The 21570-nt window shown below is 42.7% G+C and overlaps 1 protein-coding gene across 2 annotated transcripts in view; it reads left to right on the plus strand.

Moving 5' to 3' along the window:
* Positions 1 to 21570, plus strand: part of acoxl (acyl-CoA oxidase-like) — a 418282-nt gene that overhangs the window by 19185 nt on the left and 377527 nt on the right. Inside the window, exons 5-6 of one of the 2 annotated variants that reach the window (XM_078542642.1) lie at positions 5389 to 5487; positions 7226 to 7340. In XM_078542642.1, the coding sequence (XP_078398768.1) occupies positions 5389 to 5487; positions 7226 to 7340 (214 nt within the window). The remainder of the gene's footprint in view (positions 1 to 5388; positions 5488 to 7225; positions 7341 to 21570) is intronic. The other variant, XM_078542643.1, reaches the window with a different exon arrangement.

The following is a 21570-nucleotide window of genomic DNA, read 5'->3' on the forward strand; positions in this document are numbered from 1 at the left end:
GACTCCCTCCTCCAGTTAGTACCTCATCTCAAAGGACACAGGCTTCATCATCTTTCAAAGGATCTGGACAATGTGAGCCTGATGTGTAACTATTCACTATGAGTGGATGGTTGAAATGAGAGGAATAGCAAAGCTGGTGTTCATGTTGGCCCACGATGGATGGCATTTGTCCAAGAGGGTACTCATTACAACTCGTCATCCTCCTGGTGGAATCTGGTGGCTATCAGGGCCTCACACGCATGCCTGACTCATCTGGCCCGTGCTATGGCCTCTTCCCCTGCAACCTCGGTTTCCTCGAACTCATCACCCTCATTCCCTGCGATGTCCTCCTCATCGGAGGATATGTGCAGCTCCTCCATGTTGGCATCTGGCAAGCCCTCCCCTTTGCAGTGCCAAGTTGTGCAGCGCACAGCAAGCCACGATGATCCGGCAGACCCTCTGGAGTACTCCGCCAGATCTGCTCAGGCATCAGAATCGCATTTTTAAGATGCCTATGATTTGCTCCACCAATGCTCGGGTATAGGCAGGAGCATCATTTTCCCTTCTTTCTGCTGGATTCTGTGGCCTTCATGAGGGTGTCATCAGCCATGTCCTTTGCGTGTACCCCTTGTCACCAAGGAGCCAACCCTGGATCCTGTGTGGCCCCTCAAAGATGTCCGTGATCTGCGATCTACTTGAGATGTATGAGTCGTGGACGCTTCCTGGGTATCTGGCACAAACCTGCATGATAATTTTCTTATGGTCACAGACCAGCTGTATATTGAGCGAGTAGAAGCCTTTCTTGTTTCTGTTGAAGTGCCTGTTGCCAAGAAGCTTTTGTAGCCATATGACTGCAGTCGACGGCCACCCTGCACCTATGGGAATCCGGAAATCGCTGCAAAGCTCACCGTTTGAGACATCCCGCAAAGGTCCCCAATAGAGCCCTGGAAGGAGCTACTTGCGTGGATGTTGAGTGGGTGGTTACTTTTACAGCCAGTGGCAATTGATGCCCTCCTGGTCCCCGTAGTGCCAATTCTTGGAGAATGTGGCAAATTTCAGTCACCAGGTCCCTGGACATGCGGAGGCGTTTGCGACACTGTCGCGCGCTCATCTGCAGATAAGGCATGCGAGTCCTGTACATTCTCAGTCTTGCGAGGCACCTACGCACGATGTTTCTCTGTGAGCCTCATCCTCTGCATCCGGAGGGAGCCCTGCTGCTCCTTGGTCTTGAGGGTTTAGTTCCTCCCTTTGAGCTCTCTCTCTCCCGCGTGTATTGCAGGCAGCAATAAATCCAGGCTTCTTCATCTTGATTGTTTCTCATTGATGCTGCGGACAGGAGACTGACAGCCTGCAAAGGTCCTATTTCTGTCAATGGCTTGTCAGTTAATTTGGGTTCAAGGGCTTTGTTCCAATGTTGAAAATTAATCGCCCCAAAAATCCAGGCCAGTGCAGAGTTTGGTTCAAGCTGCGCCTTCCCTGCCCCCACGCTCCCTCCTCCACTCCTCCAGCCTCTTTACATGACCAACTGCTATGGGATTGCTTTGGCAGGCACTTGGATCCTCATTCACTGCACTCCAATACCACACACTATGGAATGTGCATGAAGTAAAATGTTTAGTCAGGAACTGAGTATTGTTTGAAGGGGGCCTGAGGCTCCTCTTCTGTGAAGCTGCCAGTGCCATGATTGCATCGGAAGCTTATCCAGTTGCTCTAGAGTTTATTACTCTGAGGAATCTCTGCACTGTGAACAAGGGATTAATACAAAGAGACCGATTAATGCCACTTTGCAGGATTAGTCTCGCATGAAAGCATATCATAGCTTAATTTTCCTGATTTCCTGCATTGTCATTGAAAGGCTCCTAGCAAGCCTCAGCTGTGCATCTCTCCACATTTGCTAATGCATAGTTCAGTTGGGTGCCCCTTTATTGGGCCCCCCAATGGATGCACCTACCCTCCAATTGGCTCATGGAGCCCTTGCCAGCAGAGTTTCCCCTCAATTTAATTTTGTACTGTGCCATCGCTGCAGGTTGGAAGAGGTTGATGCTGAAATCTCACTACTAGACCAGCTTGGACCCTGTGTGGAAGTCCCTCCCATTGTCCTGCAGGAGCTTAATGTTCAGGTTTCCCTCCCTCCGAGAACTTCTCAATCCTCCCCCTGCATTCCTTGATCCCATCATGATTGTGTTGCATATCCCTTTGCTACACCCGGAACATGGTAAGGTAGATGTGCCTATGCCCCGTGTGGACTTTACCCCTCCACTTGCACAATCTGACATATAACCCCACTTCTGAAACCCTTGAATGCCCCCACAATACATTTCCCCATCTATAAAAGCTGCAGATGCCTCCCCTGACTGTGCCCAGTCTGTGGCCCAGTATGATGTCAGAAACCCCCCACCCCCCAATACCAATGCGTGTGATGTTACGACAATGTCCTGCACACAACATGCTGGGCACACCTGGACTGCGCCAAGGACAGACTTCGCGAGCTCAGCATTGAAGCGCTTCTTCACTCGGCGATCCTCCAATTCTGGCCCAAAGTCGCTTATATCATTCTGCAACTGACTGTCTCTCCCTATCCTGGACGCTTCCCCACCCCACCCACTCAACTCAGTCATGCGTCTGGGTGCAGCCTTCTCCGCCTACCCTGCCAGTGGAGCCCTTGTGCTGCTGCACATTAAAAGCCACCCCCACCTTACCATTAGGCTGGTAGATAGACACTTGCCTCTGACACTAACCCCCCCGCCCCGGAAAGTGATGTGGTGCTGCCTGCAAAGCCTGGCGCTGAGTCTGAGTTGCTGCGAGTGCTGTGCAAGGCAAGGTAGGCGAACGAACCTCGAAGTCACGAGCAAAGTACAGGTGTCCAGGTGCACATTGTTTATAATACTGTAGTGAAATACGTCTGTCTAATTGGATGCCAACGTGCTCTCTTGATCCAGTGTGAAGGGATTATTCTGGTGAGCAGCACTTATAGTGAGATGCAAATGTGTTAAAATGACATGCTGCGGCGGGAAACGTAGTCTGCTATTGACAGATGGAGCAGATGATGATGGGCTGTTTTTATGACAGTGGTAAACTGATTTTTTGGATCTTGCGATATTTTCCGCTCCAGCCCTCCATGACACCTGCCATGGGCGGGGCCTGAAAATCCCGCCCTAGGTTTTTTGCTTTGTTGGTCTAGAGTGCTCTTAGCTAAATTTCCCATTTTTAAATTTAACAATGGTAACTTTTCCCTCAATTTTGCCCTACTTTTTGGTCATCTTCCTTTATCCAGGAACAAGACAAATTATGCTTCGTTCCTTTTTTTTGGTTAGCAAGGTATTGATTGGGAAAACAGTTCTGAACACACCATACACATTTTCGCTTTCCTAGACTATTTTTGGATAATTGAAATCTCCTACATTTACAACTCTTGTTTATATCTGCCTTTCCGATTTGACTACGAGCTTCATTTTTAATTTTGTGTAGATTACCTGGTAACCTATTATATTCTTCCACTAGTGAAATAGTCCTTTCTCAGTTTGATCCGAGGAGGATCAGGTTTGAACATTTATTTAGTTAAATTCTTATACTTCTGTGCCTTAATGTTGTCTCAGATTTGATACTACTATTCCCCCTCTTCATTTTTCTTTTATTCCTTATTGCTTTAGAAAGTCACTGAACAGATATTCAGGTCATTTATGACTTTGTTTTATCTGGGAACTTGATGTGTATAAATTGACTGTTCCTATGTTATCACAGTGACTGCACTTCAAAAAAAAAACTTTATTGACTATGAAGTGCTTTGTGAAGAACTAAGTTCATGAAGCCATTATATAATTGCAAGTCTTTCTACCTATTATGGCACAGCTGATGGTAAATGCTGAGCTGCTCAAACTCAAAGGGAAACTTGAAACAACTGTTTTGCAATTTGTATAAATTTCGAGATGCGTCCCTTGAATTCAGTAGTAATAAGACCACTGAGTCTTCTTGGTTTCTTACAAAACTAAATTACACCTTTATTAATAGAAGAAATGATTTTAAGTGCACACACACAGATCTACAAATTACATCTATGATAACTTCTAAATCCCCTAGTTAATCTAACTTCCAGTTACACTTTCATTTAGGCAATAGTAAGACGCACAGATTTTAAAAGTCCCAAGCAATGAAACACGATACCCTGAGCAATCCAATTCAGTGAGTTTTCTTAACTTTAGTTCTTTGTAGACAGCAGCTTAAGACTCAGTTGCTGAAGGCTTTTCACATTTGTTTAGATCTTAGAATGCCAGCCCTTGCACACAGCCTTCACTCCTTTATGCATATTTTCCTCTTTCAATGCAAATTCCTATTGTTTCACTGTCTTTGGACTTTACCTCTCTAATAATAAAAATCTCTCATAGTACTAATTTTACCAGTAATCTTTGGGAAAAATAAACACACTGTTTCTGAACTTCACCTGGCTAGTTGACACATTTCACTCCATTGAAAACAATGTAGCCTGGTCTATTTAAAAATGCAAGTATTCCCTTTACACCCATGTCTACCTACTTAACATTTCAAACCTAGCTCATCTTCTAATACATCAAAGCCTATAGGCCAGCTGCCTTTAATTCAATTAAATCACACACACACAGATATAGACACAGACTCCACTATTACTCTACTTAACAATAAATTCCACTAACATTATGACAATTATTATATCTTCCTGACACTATCCTTTTCCTGCTTTAACCTCTTGCATCCTTATCACCGGCACACCTAAAGCTTGGTTTCCCTTCTCAGTTGGCTATTTTTTGCTTAAACTAACATGGCAAGGGAAAGTTAAAACAGGGAATTGATTTCTCTGATTTCACAGCAGCTGCTGACTCCTTACAATTTTTTTTGCTTTGAGAATCATCTTGTGTGAAAGATTTTTGTTCATTAATTTACGCGAAACAACCACTTTTTTTCAGTTCGTGTTTGTGAAGAATTGCTTAATGGAGCAGAGTATTAAAAGTGCATCCTGGCTGACATAGTGTCAGCTTGGCTGAGCGGGTGTGACTCTTGCCATTGTGTCACTGAGTAGAATGTGCATCCCAGTTGACTGAAAGCATGGCAGCCAATTGAGAGACAGAGCATAGAACAGGTGGAGGGGGGGAGGCACAAAAGGCCACAGTTTGGGGTGTAAAAAAAAAAATGAAGGACAAGGTTATGAGGGATTTAGACATACAGCGGAGAATTTTAAATTTGACCACTTCGTTAGCAATAAAGGCGAGATATCAAAGTCATACTACACGATGAGTACTTACCTCCTGAGTCAACCGAGGAGGAAATCATTTTTTTTTCTCAGCAGTTCATTGCAGGTGAAGCTTGAAGCAGACCAAAAAAGTAGGCGAAGTCGACTGTTTTGTATTCATGACGTGTTTCTCCCTAATCAAATTGTAGGGCTTAAAATTTACCGGAATGTTTGCAATGACGGAACGTGGACATGGTAGCAATGTAAGAGGTATCCAGACCCGAGCAACATATGACCCAACAACGAAGGTAATCAGTTGACTGATGCTGGGATCGTTCAACTAGGCAATTAGTGTATAATGATTTTTGGGAACCTCATTCAAGAAAGCAAATAGAAATATATGTGTGTATTATATCTGTGATTACTAATGAGAGAACCGACGTGCTGTTGAAGCTTTTCGCCTTGCATTCGTCAGGATAGATGAAAGAATGCCGAATATGAAAGTGAACAGCAATTTATACTGCGTGAGAATGGGGTGCTGATTGGTTGGCAAGGTGGCTCTGGCCGAGGTGTTGCCATGGCAAGTGCACCAGGGAGCTATTGTCCCCCATTCTTTTGTTATTCAAAAAAGGCGGAATATTTTGCCTGCAGACGACAGGCCCCTGCATATGAATGAGTAATATGGCATATGAATTTCAGTGCTGGTGCAATGCCAGATACATAGGAGGTACAATTTGCAAGGCATTGAGACGTAACAAAACAGCATGTACCTTTGGCTGTTCACAATAGTTGGAGTACTGGCTGTACTCAATCAACTCCTGCTTGCAAAACTCAGAACATAATGTCCAATGTTAGACGTGATTCTGCGATTGGGCAGCACGCACTGGACAATCCCGAGTGTGCTAAGATTTACACTAACCACCAATTTAAGATTCAGTGGGGCTCCAATGTAGCTCATGTACACTTGCTAGAAGTTACGTATATTCATATGTGGGGATATTGCACCTTTTTTGAATAACAGAAGTATGAGGCACAATAGCTCCCTGATGCATTCGCCATGGTAATGTGTCAATCAATCACAGCTGACTTGCCAACCAGTCAGCACCTCTATTCTCATGCAGTATAAGTTGTTGAACACTTTCAAATTTGGCATTCTTGCGTCTGTCCTGATGAGTGTAAGACAAAAAGCTTCAGCAATACTCAAGTTCTGTACTAGCAAGCGATTGTATCTATAATTCTTTCTAATTTTAAATGCCCAAATGAGTAGCCAATGTATTTAGATTTTTGAACAGTTTCTGCTGCAGTGCTGTAGAAGCAGTAGGAAAACATATAATTAGTGGAAACTGAACCATTTAATCAGTGTAATCCAGGCATAAATTTGCCATATCAGTGCAAGAAATCGAAATTTCATAACTAAGTTACATCCAAAACCACTTGTGTTCATGTTTACTGTGATGTTTTATGCTGTTTAAAAATTATTTCCCACTGCCGTCCGCCTGCCTGCCTAAACTGGCTATGCCCCCCTCCTGGATTGGGCCTGGCTGGGAGGGGTCGTCAAACTGTGCTTGATTTTATTGGCGGCACTAGTCACCTGTAGTCATATGATTGCAGCCTTCCTGCAGTGACCAGCAATTATTTCAAGCAACGTACAGGCTTGCGCAAATAGTTTATTAGAAAGTAATTAAATTAACTCCCTACAATCTCACTGCATCACGGAGTAGAACTACAACCACAGCTGGTGCTTTTTGCACTGCAATCAATGAAGATTTCAGCCAGGAATGGGGTCGGGGCGCTATAATTTGGGTTTGTATTTGTTTTAGCCAATATTGCTGCTCCTGATCACTTTCCAGAGATCCCAATGGGAAGTTCACATTTGTGTGCATGAGGGGACGTGATGAATTAGCCTTTCTGGAATGATGCTCAATTGCTAATTGGATAAGGTAGCAGAGGGCACCCAGCAAACACTCCAGCAAGTAACTCATGACATTGGGGAAAAGAGTAAGAAAATTTGCAGTAAAATAAAACACAATTTTTTACACCTCACAGGAATTTATTATTCACACTCCGTGTGAGGATGCAGAGAAGATGTACATTGGGAATGCAATGAAAGGAAACTATGCTGCTGTGTTTGCTCAACTAATTGTCAGTGGGAAGTTGCTAGGTTTGTATATTTTAATTCTAATGTTTTTTGTAATCACATCTGGGAAGATTTTGGAGCGATGGTGGCGTAGTGGTAATGTCACTGGGCTAGTAATCCAGAGGCCCAGGCTAATGCTGTGGGGACACGGGTTCTATTTGTTTAGCCACACATTATGAATGCACCTTCCCTGGTCATCAAGTCCTGGAGTGGGTTTTGAACCAGGAGTTTCTGGCCCAGAAGTAGAGATGCTGTCACTGTGCCACAAGACCTCCTGGGTAAAGATTGCCCAGTACTGTACTTGATTCAGTCTTGATTTTTGCGTGCTCAGACGGGGACTGAACCCAGAACCCCGCAGTTCAGAGGCAAAGGCATTACCACTTGGGTTCAAATCCATCCAGGGCAGCTTCTGGAATTTAAATTCAATGAATAAATCTGGAATTGAAAGCTAGTCTCAGTAATGGTGACCATGAAACTATCATCGATTGTTGCAAAAACACATCTGGTTCACTAATGTCCTTCAAGGAAGATAATCTACTTACCCAGTCTGGCCCATGGCCAAATGTGGTTGACTCTTAACTGCCCCCAGCAATAGCCTAGCAAGGCACTCAGTTCAAGGGCAATTAGGGATGGGCAACAAATGCTGGCCTTGCCAGAAATGCCCACATCGCATGAAAGAATAAAGAAAAAAAGAACAACTGCTATGTATTGGGGTGTTGCAGTATGTTAGGACAAATCCACTACTGATCATATTTTTATGTTCAACAAGTGGAGTTAATTTCATTTCAACTGTGAGCACTGCCTGTTGAAAGTTAAGAAATGTGAATCAATGCTTTATACACTGTTTCTTATCCTTTAATTAACAGATTTGAGAACCTATGAGTAAGTGATATATCTGACTGATGTTTATCAGTTAATGACATATGCACCCTTTGCACTATGCAATACATCTAAGTGCTTACAGGTAGGAGACCCATCGGGGACTGCAAAGCTTGTACCTTAGACCATAAGACGTAGGAGCAGAAGTAGGCCATTTGGCCCATCGAGTCTGCTCTGCCATTCAATGAGATCATAGCTGATCTGATAATCCTCAACTTCACTTTTCCTGCCTTTTCCCCATAACCCTCAATTCTCTTACTGATTAAAAATTTGTCTATCTCAGCCTTGAATATACGTAACGACCCAGCTTCTATAGGCCTCTGTGGTAAAGAGTTCCGCAGATTGACTGCCCTCTGAGAGAAGAAATTCCTCCTCATCTCTGTCTTAAATGGCCGTTCCCTTACTCTGAGATTATGCTCTCTGGTCCTAGACTCTCCCACAAGGGGAAACAACCTCTCAGCATCTACCCTGTCAATCTCCCTAAGAATCTTATATGTTTCAATAAGGTCGCCTCTCATTCTTCGAAACTCCAATGAGTACAGGCCCAACCTACTCAACCTCTCCTCATAAGAAAATCCCCCCATACCTGGGATCAACCTTGTGAACCTTCTCTGGACTGCCTCCAATGCCAGTATATCTTTCCTTAGATAAAGGGACCAGAAGTGTTCACAGTATTCTAGGTGTGGTCTAAGTCATATTCTTGTGGTCTACTCAAAACTATGTTGCACCCATTTTTATACCATTGAAACATTACACCTACTGCTCTCATAGGATATGGTGTAACTTGAACAAAAACAAAAATACAAAAATACCTGGAAAAACTCAGTAGGTCCGACAGCAGTTGACGTTTCAAGTCCTTATGACCCTTCATCAGAGCTAAGGAAATAGAGAAATGAGGTGAAATATAAGCTGGTAGAGGTGGGTGGGACAGGTAAAGCTCGATAGGGGACCAATGATAGGTGGAGGCAAAGAAGAGATTGTTAAAGGTGTCATAGACAAAAGGACAAAGGGGTGTTGACGGTGGTGATATTATCTAAGGAATGTGCTAATGGGGACATTAAGGGTAGCAAGCAGGACAAGCTAGTGGCTATTTGTAAAAAAATGATAAATTATTGGAAAAAGGGGGATCGGAAAGGGGGTTTCTTGCTACCCTTAATGTCCCCATTAGCACATTCCTTAGATAATATCACCACCGTCAATACCCCTTTGTCCTTTTGTCTATGACACCTTTGGCAATCTCTTCTTTGCCTTCACCTATCACTGGCCCCTTACCGAGCTCTACCTGTCCCACCTCCCTCTACCAGCTTATATTTCACCTCATTTCTCTATTTAACTTAGTTCTGATGAAGGGTCATACGGACTCGAAACGTCAACTGTGTTCCTCTCCGCAGTTGCTGTCGGACATGCTGAGTTTTTCCAGGTATTTTTGCATTTTTGTTTTTGTTCTAGATTTCCAGCATCCGCAGTATTTTGCTTTTATCATGGTGTAACTTGCGCTGCCTGCTTTTTTCCTTCTGTTTAAAACCCCACTAGACTGGTCCCATCCAGTTCCCTTAGCTTCAGGACTTTGCATCATGTTCCCTATATATTGCACTGCTTGTTCATCAGGTTTTGTGGTGGGGTGAGGATTCCGGCCTGTTCTCTCATATGGCCTCATATATGATGTGACACAACCAGACTGGCTCCTACGTGCCTAGAATGCATCATCATAAGCGCAAAATAACAATTTGGTTTTATGAGCGAGACTTTGTTACTATTGATTATTTTATGATAAACTAAAACTTCTTACATCTATATTTATCAGTAAAAGATAATAGTGATTTTGTAGCACACATTAGAATGTTTTAAATAAACATGTTCTCTTGTAATAATGTTTACAATATGAAAATGCATATTTGTCAATAATTTATATTTTGTAAGAAGTTGATGCACACAAATTTATTACATTTAGTAGCAAAATAGCGGTGAAATTATATTTTCCATAAGTTCCCATTGATTCTCATGAGTTGCTGTAGAGGCAATCACAAGCTGGTGGGGTAGGACCGGTAGGTGGTCCTTGGGGCCTTTTGCCCCACCTTAGTGGTCTGCAGATGGAAAGGTCAGAGAACTACTGCTTTACACAGCAGCCTATTGGCATATGGAATGCTTTGCCACAAGGAGTGGTTGATACAAAGGCCATTGCATCATTGAATTGGAGGATGAAATAAAGTTGTATTAAGAAGGGGAAGAAGTGTAATTTAGTTTTAGTTTGCTCTGGTGAAAAGCCAGCACTGCCATTATGAGTCAAATGGCCTCCTCCTGTGCTGGCAAAGAAATCCAGAACTCCCAGGATGAGAAGGGAGATAGAAATTAAGATGAAGAAGAAAAAATGTGCTTATGACAGTTGTCGGGTAGAAAATACAATTGAGAACCAAGCGGAGTACATAAGGTTCAAAGGAGAGGTGAAGAAGAAAATAAGAGAAGCAAAGAGGGATTATGAGAAAAGACTGGCAGCCAATGTAAGGGGGAAGCCCAAAAATCTTCTATAGGCACATAAGCAGTAAAAGGATCGTTAAAGGAGGACTAGGGCCGATTAAGGACCAAATAAAGGGATTTACACATGGAGGCAGATGTGATAAAAGAATCCTTTGCATCTGTCTTTATCAAGGAAGCAGCTGCTACCAAGGCCATGATGACAGATGAGGAAACTGTCACTAGAAGTGTTCAAAATTGGTAAGAGGGAAGTTTTGGATAAACTGCTGGTACTTAAAAGTTGACAAGGCACCGGGACTGGGTGAGATGCATCCAAGGATATTGAAGGAAGTGAGAGTAGAAATTGCAGGGGCACTGGCCATAATCTTTCAGCCTTCCCTAGACTCAGGGGAGGTGCCAGAAGACTGGAGAATTGCAAACATTACTCCCTTGTTCAAAAAAGGTTGTAAGGATAAGCCCAGCAATTATAGACCAGCTTAACCTCAGTGGTGGGGAAGCTTCTAGAAATGATTATTCTAGACATAATTAGTAGTCACATGGAAAAATGTGGGTTGCTTTGGTAGAGCCAGCATGGATTTCTAAAGGGGAAGTTGTGTTTAACTAACTTGCTGGAGTTTTTTGAAGAGGTAACAGAGGGTTGATGAACATAATGCTGTTGATGTGGTGTACATGGACTTTCAAAAGGCATTCTATACAGTGCCATACAACAGACTTGTGAGAAAAGTTATAGCTCATGGAATAAAAGGGACAGTAGCAATATGGATGTAAAATTGGCTAAATAATAGGAAACAGAGTAATGGTCAATGGATATTTTTCAGGCTGAAGGAAAATTTGTAGTGGGGTCGGTATTGGGACCCCTGCTTTTCCTGATATGTGTTAATGATCTAGATCTTGGCATGCAGGGGACAAGTTCAAAGTTTGCAGATGATGATACGAAGCTTGGGAGTGTTGTAAACTGTGAGGAGGGCAATGTAGTACTTCAAAAGGGCATAGACAAGTTGGTGGAGTGTTCAGATAGATGGCAGATGAAGTTCAATGCGGAGAAGTGTGAGGTGAAACATTTTGGTAGGAAGAACACGGAGAGACAATATAAAATAAGGGGTGCAATTTCTTAAGGGGTGCAGGAGCAGAGGGACCTGGGTATATATGTGCATAGATCATTGAAGGTGGAAGGACAGGTGGAGAGAGCTGTTAATAAAGCATACAATATCCTGGGATAAAAGCAAAATACTGCAGATGCTGGAAATCTGAAACAAAAACAAAAATTGCTGGAAAAACTCAGCAGGTCTGACAGCATCTGTGGAGAGAAAGACAGAGTTAACGTTTCGAGTCCGTGGAAGGGTCATACGGACTTGAAACATTAACTCTGCCTTTCTTTCCACAGATGCAGTCAGACCTGCTGAGTTTTTCCAACAATTTTTGTTTTTGATACAATATCCTGGACTTTATTAATAGGGGCATAGAGTACAAAAACAAGGAGGTGATGCTGATCTTCTGTAAGACACTAGTTAGACCTCAGCTGGAGTGCTGCGTACAGCTCTGGGTGCTACACTGTAGGAAGGATGTGAACGCTTTGGAGAGAACGCAGAAGAGGTTTATAAGAATGGTTCCAGGGATGAGAAACTTCGAGAGGTTGGGACTGTTCCCCTTGGAGAGAAGGCTAAGAGGAAATCTGATAGACCATAGTTCAAAATCATGAGGTGCCTGGATAGAGTAGATAGTGAGAAACTGTCCCTGCTCGTAAAAGGATTGAGACTGAGAGTGCACAGATTTGAAGTGATTTGCAAAAGAAGTGAATGTGATGTGAGAGAGAACTTCTTCACACTGCGAGTGATTCGAGTCTGGAGTGCACTGCCTGGAAGTGTGGTGGTGGTAGGTTCAATCAAGGCATCTAAGAGAGCATTAGATGATTATTTGAATAGAAACAGTGTGCAAGGGTACGGGGAAAAGGCAGGAGAATGGCACTAAGTCATAATGCTGATTTAGAGAGCAGGTGCAGACATGATGGGCTGAATGCCCACCACCTGCGCGATAATATGTCTGTGATTCTGAAATCTCTATTGTCGTATGTGGTAGTGTGTGCCTGAATTTAGTGGAAGGAAAGGGGTTAGTATCTGGCTATATTTGGGATAGGAAGAAGGTGACTGCATTGTTTAAAAATAAAGCTTATGGTGTGTTCGTGAAGTCCCCTGGGCACTGGTCATCTTCACTGATGTGGGCCCAGTCGTGTTAGATCAATAAAATTTAAAAAGACAGAGGTACTCACTAACTTTTTTTATTGAAACGAGCAATAATATCCCTCATGTTAGTTAATGGTAAAAGAGCATTTTAATTTTTGATTTTCTAAATAAAATTGCTTCTTAATGACTTTTTGACAAAATTTGCATTTTGAAAGCTGACATTGCTTCCCCTGATTCCGTTAGATTAGGAGCCTTAATTAAGGCAAAACACAAAACTGTTAGATGCGATTCCGCGATTGGGCAGTATTTGCTGAACAATCCTGAGTGCGCTAATAGTTATACAAGCAACTAATTTAAGATAATCAGTTGAGCTCATAATGTGGCTCATTTATGCTTGCTAGAAGAGACGGACATTCATACACAGGGACCTGTTCTCTGAAAACATAAGGAATACGTTCAATCCTTGCACCTTTTTTGAATTACCCAGGAACTTGGGGAGTTTATAGTTCCCCATTGCTTTCTCCATGGCAAAGCCTCAGCCAATCAGAGTCAATTTTCCAATCAATTAGCACCTTTTTCTCTTGTAGTATAAATTGTTGTGATCGTGAAATTTAGACGTTCTTGTGTTTATCTTGAGTGCAAAACGAAAAGCTTCCGCAGCATTTTGTAATTTAATTGCAAAGAAAAGAGCTAGACTAGTTTCGTAGAAATGCTAAGAGTTCTGCCTTATAAATCTAACTTGCTGGTTTTAGTTTTGTGCTCCAATGCTTAAGTTTAACCTCCTGAAGGAATGGGATATATTAACATTCAACTTAAGCCTTCACCTTGAAGTCCATTATTACTTTTTGAATATAGCCACTCAGTCAATACTTGAATCTAGTGTGTGTGTGCATGTGCTCCCTTTCTTTAAATGTAGTCTGAGCTTAAGCAAAAGGAGAAGGATATTTATGGATGAGTGAGGCCATTTGGTCTACAACAACAACAATACCAATAACTTGTATTTATATAGCACCTTTAATGTAATAAAACATTCCAAGGTGCATCTCAGAGGTGTTATAAAACAAAATATGACATCAAACCACGTGAGGCTGTATTAGGGCAGATGACCAAAGGTTTGGTCAAAGAGGCAGGTTTTAAGGAGTGTCTTAAAGAAGGAAAGCAAGGTAGAGTGGTTGAGGGGTGTAAGGAGGGAATTCCAGAGCTTAGGGCCTAGGCAACTGAAGGCACAGCTGCCAATGGGGCAGCAATTAAAATTAGGAATGCTCAAGAGGCCGGAATTAGAGGAGTACTGAGATCTGTCACGGTTGTGGACTGGAGAAGATTGCAAGGATAGGGAGGAGTCAGGCTGTGGAGGACTTTGAAAATAAGGATGAGAAATTTAAATCGACATGTTGCTTAATTGGCATCCGTCAGCAAGTGAAGAGGTGATGGGTGAATGGGATTCGGTGCAAGTTAGGATATGGGTAGCAGACTTTTGGGTGACCTCAAGTTTATGGAGGGTAGGATATGGACAGGTTAGGTGAATGGGCCAAAATTTGGCAGATGCAGTTTAACGTTAATAAGTGTGAGGTTATCCATTTTGGTCGGAAGAATAAAAAGGCGACTTATTATTTAAATGGAGAGAAACTTCAGAATGCTTCAGTGCAGAGGGATCTGGGTGTCCTCGTGCATGAATCGCTGAAAGCTAGTATGCAGGTACAGCAGGTAATAAGGAAGGCAAATGGAATTTTGGCATTTATTGCTAAAGGAATAGAGTATGAAAATAGGCAAGTGTTGTTGCAACTGTACAAGGCATTGGTGAGACCGCACCTGGAGTACTGTGCACAGTTTTGGTCCCCTTACTTGAGGATGGATGTTGTTGCATTGGAGGCAGTTCAGAGGAGGTTCACTAGATTGATTCCAGAGATGCAGGGCTTGTCTTATGAGGAGAGATTGAGCAGTTTAGGCCTATACTTGCTAGAGTTAGAAGGATGAGAGGAGATCTAATTGAGGTATATAAGATGCTATAGGGGATAGACAAAGTAGACATGGAGTAGATGTTTCCCCTTGTGAGGCATTCTAGAATGAGCGGCCATAATTTTAGGCTAAGGGGTGGTAGATTTAAATCAGAGATGAGGAGGAATTACTTTTCTCAATGAGTCATGAATCTGTGGAATTCACTACCTCAGAGTGCAATGGATGCCAGTACGCTGAATAAATTTAAGGAGATAGATTTTTAATTAGTAACGGGTTGAAAGGTTATGGGGAGAGGGTGGAAAATTGGAGTTGAGGCCGAAATGAGATCAGCCATGATCGTATTGAATGGCAGGGCAGGCTCGAGGGGCTGAATTGCCTACTCCTGCTCCTAGTTCTTATGTTCTTATGAATATGGAAGATTGCCCAGGAGTGCATTAGAATAGTCAAGTCTGGAGGTAACAAAGATGTGGGTGGGGGTTTCAGCAATAGATGAGCTGAGGCAGAGGTGGTCCACACTGGTGCCCTTGGTGATGGCACGGATATTTGGTTGAATGTTCATCTTGGGGTCAAATATGACACCCGGGTTGCAAACAGCCTGATTCAGCCTGAGACAGTAATCAGGGGGAAGGATGGAGTTGGTAGCGAGGGAGTGAAGTTTGTGGTGGGGAAGGAAGACGATGACTTTAGTCTTCCCTATGCTTATCCAACGCAAGTTAGAGACAGTGGAGGTATTGAAAGAGGCGGGGTGAGGTAAAGCAGGGTATCAATGTGATATGTGGAAATTGGCGTCGTGTTTCAGCATGTAGAGGAGAAATAGTAGAGGGCTAAGGATAGCTTCTTGGGGGACATCAGAGGTAACTGTGTGGGAATGGGAAGAGAAACTAGTCAATTCTTCTGACTACAAATAAACACATGAAAATGGAACTATGTGAGAGCAGCCCAGCTGGAGGATGGCGATGGAAATGGCTGGCGTCATCAACTATGCCAAAGAAAGGATGAGGAGGGATAGTTTACCTTTGTTACAGGTGCATAGAAGGTTATTTGAGTCATTTTGGTACTGTGGCAGGGGTGAAAACCTAATTGGAGGGATGCAAACGTGGAATCCTGGGAAAGATGGGCACAAATTTGGGAATCAACAGCATGTTTAAGGACTTTGGAGAGGAAAAGGAAATTGGGAATGGGGTGGTATTTTGCAAGTAAAGGAGTCAAATGGTTGCTTTTTTTTGTGAGAAAGAAATCCGTGAACTCTTTGTTAGGTGAAGGTGGAGGAGAAAGGGAAGAGGGGTTTAAGAAGACAGCTTGCAGCAGTGAACAGAAGCATGGAGTTACAATTGCATCCCAGAACGATCCTGGAATAGTGACCAATTTTAGCAGACAAGAGCAAGATCTGGCAGTGATTTATACCAGCCAACCAGATCTGGCAGTGAATGGCTAAATCACTTGTTTGCTATATCTGTTCAAGTCTGTGTTCCTTAGGCTTAATGGAGTGGAGTAACAGCCAAGGTGAGAGAGAGTAATGGTTTAAATGAAAGGTGGAGGTGAGGGCTTAGTTGAACGTGTGATAGCTGCCAGAATGTCGTGGTGAAGGAATAACCAAAGTCGAGACAGTCGAGATTTTGAGAGTGCAGTCATAAATTAATTGGGGAAAATGTTTTTTCCAGGTGTGCATACAGAAGGAAGTAGAGTATGGAGGGGAAACTGGATGTGGGTAAAGAATGACACCAGGAAGTGATCAGAGAAGGTCTTGTCTGTCATTGACACTCTGAGAGTAGCACATGAGGTGGCTATGAGTGTGGGCTGGGGAGTTTACATTGAAGGTGAAATTAAGAGAGTAAAGGAGGGCTGTGAACTCAGGAGAGCGAAGAAGGTAAATTGAGGTGAGTGTTGAAATCAACTACTATGAGAAACCTCTCAGTACAGAGGCTGAGGGAGGAAAGCAGTGAAGATATCTTGGCGAGAAGATTGGCATGGTACTTGAGTGGGTGGTATCTCAACCAACCTGCGATAGAAATCTACAACTTCTCCATCCTACCCCTATTGCAGCAAAGTCACTGCCATTTGAATGCCTTGAGTTCTTTCCTGTACTGCCCGAGCTGAAAACCATTCCAGATATTGATCCCTCTTTATTAAGTGGTTCCTTGGCACCTTTCATCAGCTATAATAACCCTCCTTGTTCTGAGGTTGTGATTTAACTTGAAATAATGCTTTGTATTCACCATTTCTGATCCCATTATAACTTTTAATAAGATTTTGTCTCATGCACTTCCTTTAATTAAACATATAAATTGTGGAATAAAAAAAGTAGCTTTCAAAAAAAACCTGGCTGCATTTTATGCTAATTAAGATGAAAGGTGCCAGTTTTTGAGACTGAGACAATTTTCCAGTTTTGTTGGATAGACTTGGGTTGTTTCCATTGGAGCAAAGAAGACTGAGGGGCGACCTGATCGAGATGTACAAGATTATGAGGGGCATGGACAGGGTGGATAGGGAGCAGCTGTTCCCCTTAGTTGAAGGGTCAGTCTCAAGGGGGCATAAGTTCAAGGTGAGGGGCAGGAGGTTTAGGGGGATGTGAGGAAAAACTTTTTTACCCAGAGGGTGGTGACGGTCTGGAATGCACTGCCTAGGAGGGTGGTGGAGGCAGGTTGCCTCACATCCTTTAAAAAGCACCTGGATGAGCACTTGGCACGTCATAACATTCAAGGCTATGGGCCAAGTGCTGGTAAATGGGATTAGGTAGGTAGGTCAGGTGTTTCTCACATGTTGGTGCAGACTCGATGGGCCGAAGGGCCTCTTCTGCACTCTGTAATTCTGTATCCGTATCCATGTTGCTGACATACAGTACAGCAGCCCCCGCTATTCTGCCTAATCTAAACAGAAAGAGGAGACATGCTATCGAAGCGGTTTGTCTTGGACTTGTTAGGACAGATGCAAGAATGCTAAATTTTGAAGGGAGCAACCAATCAGCAAAAAGAGTGCTGATTAGTTGGCAAGTCAACTTTGGCCAAGACGCTGCAATGGAGAATGCACCAGGGAACTGTTGTCTTTTAGGCTTTTGTTTCATTCAAAAAAAACACAATACGTGGGCATGTTCTTGTTGCCTCTCGAGGATAGGTCTCACTGGATGAATATATGTAGCTTCTGGCAAGTATAAGTGAACTACATTTGAAGCCCAACTGATCATCTTAAATTGGCTGTTAGTGTAATTTTAAGTGCACACGGGATTGCTAAGCAAGTGCTGTCCAACTGGGGAATGTGATTCCTTTATGTGACCGTAATATGATAGAATTTTACATTAAGTTTGAAAGTTATAGAGTTAATTCTGAAACTAGGGTCTTAAATCTGAACAAAGGAAATTATTGTAGGTATGAGGGGCAAGTTGGTTATGGTGCATTGGGAAAATATATTAAAAGATTTGACATTCGACAGGCAAAGGCTGGTACTTAAAGAAGTATTACATGATCTACACTAAATATACATTCCTCTAAGATACAACAAAAATCCAAAAAGGTGAATCAACCGTGGCTAACAAAATAAGCTAGAGATTGCATTAGATCAAAGGAAGTGGTTTATAAGGTTGCCATAAAAAGTGGTAAGCCTGAGGATTAGGAGGAATTGAGAATCCACCTAAGGAGGACCAAGAAATTGAAAAGGGAAAAGAGATTATGAATGCAAGCTAGCAAGAAACATAAAGGCAGACTGTAAAAGCTTCTTCTGTGAAAAGGAAAAGATTAGCAAGGGCAAATGTGGGTCCTTTACAGGCAGAGACAGGAGAATTTATAATGGAGAATGGGGAAATGACGGAGAAACTAAACAACTACTTTGTGTCTGTCTTCATGGTGGGAGTTGCAGAAAATCTCCTAGAATTCTACTCGAAATAATAGGAATCAAGGGATTTGTGAAATTATGGAACTGAAGAAATTAATATTAATAAAGGGGTAGTACTCGAAAGATTAATTAGATTGGAGGTTGATAAGCCCCCTGGACCAGATGACCTATGTAGTGCAGACTGGAAAGTAGCAAATGCAACCCCACTATTTAAGAAGGGAGGGGGAGAGAAAACAAAGAACTACAGACCTGTTAGTTTGATGTTAGTAGTAGTGAAAATGTTAGAATTTATTATAAGGTTTGTAATAACTGGACACTTAAAATTGGGCAGATTCAACATGGATTTATGGAATGGAGTTTATTGGAGATTTTACTTGACCACTTGGGATGTGGGCTTCGCTGGCTAGGCCAGCATTTATTGCCCATCCCTAATTACCCCTGAAAATGATAGTGAGCTGCCTTCTTGAACTGCTGCAGTCTGTGTGGTGTAGGTACACCCACAGTGCTGTTAGGAAGGGAGTTCCAGGATTTTGACCCAGCGACAGTGAAGGAATGGCGATATATTTCCAAGTCAGGATGGTGAGTTACTTGGAGGGGAACTTCCAGGTGGTGATGTTCACATCTATCTGCTGCCCTTGTCCTTCTAGATGGTAGTGGTCATGGGTTTGGAAGGTGCTGTCTAAGGAGCCTTGGTGAGTTCCTGCAATGCATCTTGTAGATGGTACACACTGCCACTGTGCATTGGTGTTGGAGGGAGTGAATGTTTGTGGACGGGGTGCCAATCAAGCAGGCTGCATAGATGAGAGAGTGGATGTGATGTATTTGGATTTTCAGAAGGCATTTGACAGGTCCCACACAGGAGATTAGTAAACAAATTGGAGCACATGGTATTGGAGGTAATATACCAGTATGGATTAAGAATTGGTTAACAGACAGAAAACAGAATAGGAATAAACAGGTCATTCTCAGGATGGCAGGCTGTTACTAGTGAGTTACTGCAAGGATCAATGCTTGTGTCACAGCTGTTCACAATCTATATGAATAAATTGGATGTGGGGACCAAATGTAATATTTTCAAATTTGCTGATGAGACAAAACTAGGTGGAAGATGCAAGGATTTTTGGACTGGTTAAGTCAGTGGGCAGGAATATAATGTGAATAACTGTGAAGTTACCCACTTTGGTAGGAAAAACAGAAAGGCAGAGTATTTCTTAAATGGTGAAAGGTTGTGAAGTTTTGATGTCCAGAGGGAACTGGATGTCCTTGTTCATGAGTCACTAAAAACTAGCATGCAGGTGTGGCAAACGATTAGGAAGGCAAATGGTATGCTGGCCTTCATCGCAAGAGGATTTGAGCACAGGAGTAAATACGTCTTGCTGCAATTGCATCGAACTTTGGTGAGACCATACCTGGAGTATAGTGTACAGCTTTGGTCGTCTTATCTAAGGAAGGGTATACTTGTCATGGAGGCAATGCAACGGAGGTTCCCTGGACTAATCCCTGGAATGGTGGGATTGTCTTATGAGGAGAGATTGAGTGAACTGGGCCTAAATTCTCTGGAGTTTCGAAACTCATTGCAACTTACAAAATTCTTACAGGGTGGATGTAGATAGGATGTTTACCCTGGCCGGTGAGTCTAGAACCAGGGGACAAAGTCTGAGGATAAGGGGCAGGTCATTTAAGACTGAGATGAGGAGGAATTTCTTCACACAGAGGGTGGTGAATCTTTGGAATTCTCTATCCTGTAGGGCTGTGGAAGCTCAGTCATTGAGCATGTTCAAGATAGAAATCAATAGATTTCTGGATACTCATGACATCAAGGGATTTGGGGGTGATGGGGAAAAATGATGTGGAGGTAGATGATCGGCCATTATCTATTTGAATGGCGGATCAGGCTTGACGGGCCAAATGGCCTTCTCCTGTTGCTATGTTCCTGTTCCCATTCAGCCCACAGTGCCTGCACCGGAATGTTTAGAAATTGTTAGAATAATCTGTTAATACAGCTAATGATTGCAAAGAAAAAAATTAATACTTTTTCACCAATTTTAATACACACAAGTATTTGTCTCATTCCTTTGTGTACACACCTATTTTTGAATGAGGATGAAGCTTGCTTGAGTTTTGCTGATATGCTTGCTTGCACCGCCCTCTGTTGACCAATGATTGCAATGCATTGGTTGTAAGAATATAAGAAAGAGACAGGAGTAGGCCATTCAGCCCCTCGAGCCTACTCTGCCATTCAGTAAGGTCGTGGCTGATCTGATTGTTGCCTTAACTTCACTTTCCTGCCTGCCCCCCCATAAACCTTTGACCCCTTTGTAGATCAAAAATCTGTGTAACTAAACCTTGAATATATTCAATGACCCAGCCTCCACTGCTCTCTGGGAAAAGAATTCCAAAGATTAACGACCCTCTGAGAGGGAAAAAAAAAACCTCCTAATCCCTGCCTTAAATGGGAGACCCTTTATTTTAAATTGTGCCCCTACTGCTAGATTCTTGCACAATATGATTTTTTGGGGGTTTTTTTGCCACCAGCTTTCTGTCCTCCCTTCTTCTCTCTCTGGAAGTCATTGACTCCATGCTCAGTGTTGTTCCAGTGGTACAGTTGCCTTCAAGTACCTTGCCCAAATGCCAATTATTCATATTTGAATCTTGGCAGTGAGTGTTTTTTTTTTATTCTGACCCATGAGACATTTCAGCTAAGTCTAGGCCTCTCCTGGCTCTGCAGAGTTTCCTGAAGCTAGGGTTGATGAGGCCAATGTTAGCCCACTCACCAATAGGTTGTTTAGTGTCTGTCCTTCCTGTACTATCCAGATCTCTCTTCCCTTTTAGTTTCCCCTCCTCTGATATAGCTTTCTAGCAGTATGTTGACAGTCTTAAATCAAAACATGCAAATGTTAACATTTTCAGCCTTGACCTCCAACATTATTGTCAAACTGATG

The sequence above is a fragment of the Cetorhinus maximus genome, chromosome 5, assembly GCF_964194155.1.
Source record: "Cetorhinus maximus chromosome 5, sCetMax3.hap1.1, whole genome shotgun sequence".
Taxonomy (NCBI): Eukaryota; Metazoa; Chordata; class Chondrichthyes; order Lamniformes; family Cetorhinidae; genus Cetorhinus; species Cetorhinus maximus.